At 28.6% G+C, this 9,229-nt stretch overlaps 1 protein-coding gene across 1 annotated transcript in view; it reads left to right on the plus strand.

The window, feature by feature from the left end:
- The window catches only part of LOC105621663 (transcription factor Sox-19b), a 42,548-nt gene that overhangs the window by 22,614 nt on the left and 10,705 nt on the right, over nt 1-9,229 (plus strand). The window contains exon 3 of the mRNA XM_012203131.1: nt 1,000-1,194. Within this exon, the coding sequence (XP_012058521.1) occupies nt 1,000-1,194 (195 nt within the window). The remainder of the gene's footprint in view (nt 1-999; nt 1,195-9,229) is intronic.

The following is a 9,229-nucleotide window of genomic DNA, read 5'->3' on the forward strand; positions in this document are numbered from 1 at the left end:
GTATATATATATATATATATTTTTTTTCATAAATTGTTAAACATGCGTCTAGCAATTAGGAAAATACGACTTGACAACTGAGAAAATTCGAACTATACAAAAAAAATGCTACGGTTGCAACAACCGAAAATATATAACAGTTCTTATAATCAAAAAATGTATTGATGGGCCATTTTGGTTGTGGCAAAAGCGTAGCCGCTTTTCCATGTATGCATATCAATATTTACATTTCAATAAAAAATCATGTGTATCTCTCTTTAATTTTCTACAAGCAATTTTGCAAATAGTTAACATGGCTTCTACACTGCATTTTTTTTTAATAGAAGCTCCATCATATAAATAGATATTACAACAAGGAAAAAGATTTTCAAAACGAAAAGCTAACTATCTACTTAATCCTAAATAGATATAAACATGGTGTGAAAAGAAAAGTGATCTATTGTGTATAATGGCAAAGGTTTAGTGATCTCGACCAATCATTGCAGAAATTGAGTTCATTTAATTAATTGAGCGCTCTGATCTATCATGTCAGAGGTCTTGAGTTTGATCCTGGCAGAAACCAAAATATTTACGCTCATGTCTCCTCTCGAAGAAGACCAACCACTTCCCGAGAGTGTCTTTGATAAAGTCTTCCCTCTTGAAAGAAATATCTCCTGCCCACAGAAATCGAAAAATCCGTCATTCGGAACTGATAAAATTGTAGGTCTCATATGCAGTCTCTTGTAGCAATTATTGAATAATCAATATACCACAAGTATATGAGAGAGGTAACACATACTAGAGATAAGAAAAAGAAGAAGAATCTTTGATGTTTTTCTTTTTATCACATAATTAAAAACATTTTATCATAAAAACATAATAAAAACTTAAAAAGTAACATAAGTTTCAAATATTACAACAATCTATTAATTATTATGAACATTGTCTACATATAGAATTATTATGCGTCTTTCCTGATCGTGATATACATGCATATAAATTATAACACAAAAATTGCAGGTGCAGAATGGAAGCTCCTTACGGAGGATGAGAAACGCCCGTTCATCGATCAGGCGAAGAGGTTACGTGCACAACACATGAAGGAACATCCTGATTATAAATATAGACCGCGAAGGAAACCCAAAACTTTGCGAAAAGAAGGCTATCCTTATAGTATTCCATACCCAAGTGTTCCCATGGACGCTCTTCGAGCAGGTAATTATTTTTAATATTAATCTTATTATACAGAGTGTCCAGTAATGATTGCATAATTTCTTATGCGAGTAGATAGAGACTAAACTTTGTTTTAACAATCAAATAACAATCTCTTATTTTACTTTCTGAGATATTATAATTAAAGTTTAACCATATCTAACCTACATTGGAAGTTAGCGATTCGTTCTTGTCGAGACGAGACGAGATTCAAATTTCGTATCATTTTAGTCTTGAGTCGAAACTCTCGATAATCGTAATAAGTTTTTCAATTTCTTCTAAGCGATTAAACTTATATATATAATTATTCACTATTTCATTAATTAATTAAACTTTCAAACTATTTTTTATTAATTTGTGTATTAGCAATTTATATATTTTTTTAAATATCTGATTTAAAGGATATTTTTTTAATGATTTTATTTCAAGTTGCATCTTGTGGTTCTTATTATTACAGATAAGTACATTAGATCATTTAACATTAAATAATCAATATAAAATTTAATAATTATATGCACACAATATTTTTCTTAATTTGCTTCTCCTTATATCAAATTAATAAAAAGTTCTTTCAATATTAACAATTATGTCTTACATTATATTAGAAATTATATATATATCTTCATATTCCAAAATGCGAGAGTCCCGATGAGAATCTCAATATCATCGATAAACAAATTTGCTCAAGAGAATGAACTTTCTATAAATATATTAAGGTGAAGATCATCAAACTATAAATTTTTTTTCTAAAGAATTACGTATACATTTTATCTTATACTTATTTTTTGTTCAACTCTATCATCACTCTATTAGATTTGTACATAAAGAATGAAAATAGGATTAATCCAGGGATTTGCCGATTACGAGATTGCTGTTACTCGAATCTAGATAGTTGTCATCCTTTTTATTATTTTAAACTACCATTTTTTATAACATTGATATATGAAAAATACACTAAATTTCTTTCAGTAACACCAATTAAGTCTCAGTATTGCTATAAGAAAAAAAACTTTATAATTATTGGAGAAACTTTATTAAAAATGTCGAAATGTAACATATTATTTTTTAAAATTAGCATTTCTTTTGATTTGAATTAATTACTAAAAACCTCATTTTCAACGACTTTTAACTTTCTTATCAAAATTGATTTAATTCATTTGATTTGCCTTGAATATCGCATTGCCAAAAATATAATATGAAATAGAGCACGAGCTTTTTTTTAACACTTTCTTATTACAGTCGAAAATGAGTTTATAATAGGAAAAGGGTTTAATTTAACATCTTATTTCAATTGACAATATATTTTTTATGTAATGTATTTTTTATGCAAAAAATTAGCTTTTATTTTTATCTTTTTTTCAGTATCTATATATAGAACTTTTTGAAGTTGATAGAAGCTACTTCGTTGCATCGCAGTGCAGCGAAGTGGCATATGAAAGTATTGTTGCAAACATTGTACTTCCCACAGTTGTGTAAACACTCGTGATGAACATTTGCGACTATACTGACGTCATGTCTGGTTAGTTTATTGTAACAATTGGGCGGACATAATGGAAATGAGCTCGCGTGTAAAAGCGGTGGAAGAACACAGAAAACACGCGGTTACCAATTTATTTAATTAATATAGGATGGAGGCGCGAACGCATTATGCATGGTGAACGCGGCGATTTGTAATTTAATAATTGCAATCTTTCTATGACACCGTGACAAAGGACCGCATACGAACGGGTTACGCCTGCATTACGTGATAATACGCGCATGTTTTTCATGTAAACAGTCTCGCCATCCACTTATTTATTTGTCGTCCGAAAGTGTATGGATAATTGCATTGTTAAAAGTAACGAGTGTTTATACAAGATATTTTATAAATATTGCCACGTTTGAATTAGTCGTCCAATTTGTAGTTAGACCATACGCTACATTGTAATTGTTTAAGGTAGTTCACTGTGTGACGTTAAAATATCAATTAATTGTTTAAATCAGACTGTTATAGTCGTCGTTGATTTACATCTCTTACAAATTACATCACTGGTATTATCACGTTTTCATTATTACGTATAATTAAATTATATCCCGAATAAAATAAATAAATGGACTTCGCGGTTGTCAGATAAATCATTAGTTTGATATATATTTTGTGAGTTTTTAGACAATTCAAGTCACACAAGTGACTGAATTGTCACCGAACAATGCATCGAACAGCATGTCGATAATTTACTCCGTCTTACAATACTCCGTTGATTCATGCTGCAGCTGAAGATGCAACTTTTAGCTATCAATAATTAATTAATAACTTGCAATTAATATTTTATTAATTTAAACTCCAGTATTTATATTAGCTCAATAATCTGCTTCCGAAGATCATAAAAAAATCCTTTTATTTATTTTATGTATAATATATATTTATATATATTTATATATATTTAGTATATATGTATAATATATAATTTATGTTAATATATTGGTCTTTATTTAAATACAATTAAAATTATTTTCATAAGTATTTTGATTTCATTGTGCTAAAAATCATTCCATGAGTACTTTCGACTTAATTGCTGTTGCTTCTATGTAATATGTAATATATATTACAAAACAAAGTTCAAAGTTTCAAAAAATTTATGTTTATATTCAAAAACATATTTTTTAATAAACTCGGGCTGTTGTCTCTTCTATAATTCTATAATTCTTACTATAATTGTTCGTGTATAATATATGTAAAATATGTATTAAATTAAAAGTATAGACGTTTCAACCTTGATATTGGATCCTCTTCAATGCATGAATATAATTATTTACATTACATGCGCAATAATAAATAAAAAATTACAAAATATAAATACAATAAATAAATACAATAAATAAGTTAACTCAGATACCTAATCAATACATGAATATATAATCGGTAAACTTCATGAAAATGTAAAGTTTAAGAAATTATTTCAGAAGAATAATTTAATATTAAAGATAAAAATTATACAATGGAAATATATAAATCAAATTATTTTATTCGTTGCCGTAGAACAATTATTTCGAAATAATTATATTCTGTGTTTCAGAAAGAAAGATTTAATTTGTTCATAACACAGTAATAATTCTCATTATTGCAAGTTATCGCAAGATTTTAATTATAATTGAAATATTTACATATATGTATCACATATGAATTACAAAGAGTCAAAACGGGCTTTAAAATGGCATTCTTCTCTTATTTATATTAAAACATTTTCATTAGTTCACGATTTTCAAACAATTAAATGTTTAAATTGTTTATCTCGTTTTAAACTATTTTTCCTACGTAAGTTTTATTTCAAAATCATAAAGGCTCCGTACATATTGGAAAAAAGTATTACTAAAAAAATAGAAAATCAGACAAGTCAAGCAATTCAAGTAAAATTCATCAATAAATACGCTTCTGTACAAATCTAGGGAAACATCCTATTATATATACGCTGAAAGCAATATCTATTGTGCAAAGTAATGGAATACTTTTATTACTATGGTTTCCTTACCGCTATTGTACATCCAGCGTGGAAACGATGGCGTTCGAATATTCATGTCACATTATATTACGCACCAGTATCCATAGCATAATTTATCGTCGTCATGTAATTCGTGTCCGCGTAGGCGAGTTTACGGATATCCTTCGCGAGCGCCTTTCCGTTTGAGAAATTATTAATTCCGACACTGGTGATATCGCGATTAAGGCCGGAATTTATCCTGACACCCACGCATTCTCGCGGCTAAAAGCGATCGGTAATCTCCAATTTATCGGACACGTGGAGACTCTCTTGTCCTCCGTTTATATCTCCTTCGCGTTTCGATCGCCTCCCCTTTTTTTTTAGATATCCCTTCCTCACAAGTTTCTATTCAAGTTTGGATTGAAATTCCTGCATAGTTTAGATACTCCTAAATGGAGAATATAAAAAAAAATGACACGCATTTTTGAGATATACATATATACATATTTTTAAAAATTTATAAAATTTTACTATTTGGCTTTACTATTTGGCCAAAGTTGGCTCGAAACGTATGGTATAAATAAATCGTATGTAAAGTATGTATTAAATTAAAAGTACAGACGTTTCAACTCTTGGTATTGGATCCTCTTCAGGGCATGAATATAATTATTTACAATAATAAATAAAAAAATTACAAAATACAATAAATAAGTTAACTTAGATACCTAATACTAATCAATGCATGAATATATGATTGATAAACTTCACAAATTACAGAAAAATGAGTAAAAGCGTCAAGTCATTAAATCATCATTAAATTGTTGTCAAAATTAAAAATCTTCATGTTGTCTGTCATATTCAAACTATACATGTTAGAATTTTACATTAAAATAACGACTCAAAAATTAAAATTAATAAAGTCATAAATTAAATATATAAGTCAAACTTCACTGAAAACTTATATTGAAATCAAGTTAATGATGATTTATTACAGTACGATGTGAATATAATGAGATGTTAGAACAATGTAAGATGTCAGAATATTAACCTTTTGACATACTGGATGCGAACCACCCACAAAATTATTTTAACTCTCTGAAATTCAATTTTCTTTTATTTTGTAAAACAAAATTACAATGTTTATAAAACAATCTCTGTTTTTTCAATTCCCAGAATAACCTTCCCAAAATAACATTCAATATGCAAATATCCTTTATTCAAAACCAACTTAATTTTTTTCGAAGTATCATATCTGAACAACAATTTTGTAAATTTTTAACTTTTAATATTGAATTTTTTAAAAGTTATAATTTTTCAAAGATTTTACTCGTTTTTTCTCTATTCATTAAACTCAAGAATTTTTTTCATAAAAATTGTAATAAAATTTCAATCAAAAACTATTTTAACTCTACAAACCTTGAAATTGATAATTTTTTTCATATTGATTGATGGATTTTTTGGAAATAAGAATGTCAATTAAAATGTTTAAACATTGCGCTGAGTAAGCCACCCAGTGTGTCAAAAAAGTGATCGAAAAAAGAGATGTTCAACGAAAAATTAAAAACGCAAATAAATAAATAAAGTATAAATAGATACAAAGATTTAACAAACATAGAAACATTAATCCTTCGTGATCAAATCATAATACAAAGGGTTCAATAAATCGGTATCATTTTGAAGGTTTAGATTGTTTTTTTGTTTTTAATAAAAATCACCTCCGAAATTAATCTTTTATTAAAGCATTTTTCCTCATCCAAGATCAATACGTTGCTCCAATTAAATTCATGATTGTGTTCGATTCTATTCAGTAATGACAGACTGTTGAATGGTATTTCTATTAATATGATTCTTGTGTTCATTTATTTTTGTTTTTAATAAGCGTTTTATCTGACTAATGTAAAACGCGTCACGATTCTAACAATTGATCTTATACATCACATTAAAGATGGGCGCCTAAAGGTAAGTCGACCTTTAATGAAGAAAGGAACTTAGCAAGCCAAATGTATAAAGCAATTGTTCTTAAAAAATTTTTTGAACTTATCAGAGATCAATGATAAGTAAGGGTAAGTATGGGTAAGTTATATTTTGTTGATTATTTAACTCTAATTAGCTCGTTTCTATCGTAAATTAATCTTTGTTCAACTTGATTTTCATCTTTTTCTAATTTTTAGAACTAAAAAAAGATGAAGTTAGTTGAATCAAAATAAAAATTAAATTACATTAATAGAAATGGGCATAAAATAGATAATTTACAATTTGCAGATCAAATTTGTAATTCAAATAGAATTCTATTTGTAATTTTACATACCGTTTTAATGTAAAATGTGTATTTTTTATGGGGTAGCTAATCCAACAGTGAACATAATATGAACTATTGCGATATTATAAATATTGTACGATGTTACCAGATTGTGCTATTATCATGCAGCAACTCGCATTTGAACCTCTCGACCTCTAACCGACTATTAAATCGCTCTAAGGATGGCTATGTACGATAATATTTTAAGCATTTTTTATGTTTTTATTGTTATACCTATCATTTTTTTCAATAGTGCAATAGTTTTGTATGTACCTTTGGCTTTATTATTTTATAAACAATTTTTTTCTGTTGTACTATTTTACCACATTATTTTGGAGATTATCGTGGAAAAGGTTAAGTGGTCTACAATAAATCATTTTAATGTAGAATAATGAACCATGGTTTACTGTAGATCACATAATCTTTTTTAAGTAGATCATGATAATCTTCAAAATAATAATTCATTGTGGTAATTATTTAGAATACGGCCCCTCCTCCCATCTAAAATCTTAATAAAAATATACTCGAAAATATATTCGACGTGTTTTCATTCAAAACGAAAGAATCTTACCATCTTATAATTATTTATTTTCTAAATAAACATTTTAAAATATAGCAAAACTAAAATAATCCCAACAATTCACAGTATAAAACATGTAGTTTATTATTAAAAATATCATAGTTCATTGTGTACACATCCCTTGTATAATACATAATGAATCACTTTCCGTTTTTTGAAATAATCGAAATTGTAGCTAAACTTAAAAAATAGCTTAAGAATTATTGTTTATGATATATAACCAACTAAATTCATAAACTGCCAAAACTTAGATTTTCAACTCAATAATTGAGATTTACATAGTTTGTTGTTGGATTATTTTATATTATATGTATATACAATGTGTGTGTGTTCTCTGAATCTGAAAATGCTTTCCTTATTAGCACATAAAATTATAAATAGAATTCTATCCTGAAATCTGACGCGAATTATATATCACCTGTAAATGTATCTAAAATGAGCTCCATTATATTACTTACTTCCGGTCATTATTTTTGCTGAAGCGGCATGTCTCTGCTAGAATATGCTAGTCTCACCTGAACATTTTTAAGAGAAAGGCAGAAACATGCTTTCACTTTTTCTCTTTGTCACACGGACATTATCGCCAATTTCTTCCCCATGTTCTCTTTTCCTGGCGGTCTTTTCAGTTATTTCTGCTACCTCTCAACCGTATTTACTCAGTGGCACGCGCATAAGACAAGTGTGTAGGTGGGTGGAATAAATTACCGGCTTAAGTTGGAATGCTGACTCGAATTTCCGTTCATGTACGCGGTTGTTTAAGGATGTGAATTAAAGATATACCTTGGCCAGAAACTCGTCAATCGCGTCAAATCGCTAATTCTTATATTAATTAAAAATTGTGATCGAAGAACAATAAATTGAACTAGAAAGAAATTGATAAGATAAAGAAATAATATTATGAATTAGATTGTTGTCAGAAAAAATCAAATTTTTAAGATATAAAACTTTTTCAAACGTTAATTCAAATTAATTTTGCGTATTAATAGTTTGCGAAAAAGAAGTTGCAAAGAAAGAATCAGTGGAAAAAAATGTGTTGTCCAAATTTCATAATTTATCATCGGTCAGACACATTTCGGAGCTAGTTATTTAATGGATGACGAATTTACGATCGCGAGTTATCCGCAAAGTCACGTGCTCTCAACCCTCAGGCGTGACTGGTGAGCCGCGGACTTTCGCATAATGTCGCGGTTGCTTAAGACAATTCGATAAATAATGAACCAGCGACATGTTTATGCGCTCGCGTGTCTGTATTCAATGAATCTTCTCGAGCGAATACGATCCGCAAAGTACAGTCCTACCGCGCCGAAGGGAATTATTCGAAGATTTATTCCGTGCGCTCCTCATCCTTCCATTGCTTAACTTCCGCACCTCCGAGATATCAAGTCGATTTGTAACGATAAAGTATACACATGCATTAAAATTGAAAACGAAGTTTCTCTAAAATCCTTGAAAATCGAAATGTAATCGAACGATAAGTATTCTTTTCCGAATACATCAAATTTTCTTTCATTCGTTTGTTTTTTTACGAAAAAAGGAAGAGAGAGAGAGAGAGAGAGAGAGAGAGAGAGAGAGAGAGAGAATAATATACTATTACTTAATACTAAATTAAATAAGTAAGTAAAGTACGGAAGGGTAAATAAAACTAAAAAAATAAAGTAATAGACTATACTAAGTTACGTTTAGTTATTAACTTTAAACTAC

The sequence above is a fragment of the Atta cephalotes genome (assembly GCF_000143395.1).
Source record: "Atta cephalotes unplaced genomic scaffold scaffold00035, whole genome shotgun sequence".
Classification (NCBI taxonomy): Eukaryota; Metazoa; Arthropoda; class Insecta; order Hymenoptera; family Formicidae; genus Atta; species Atta cephalotes.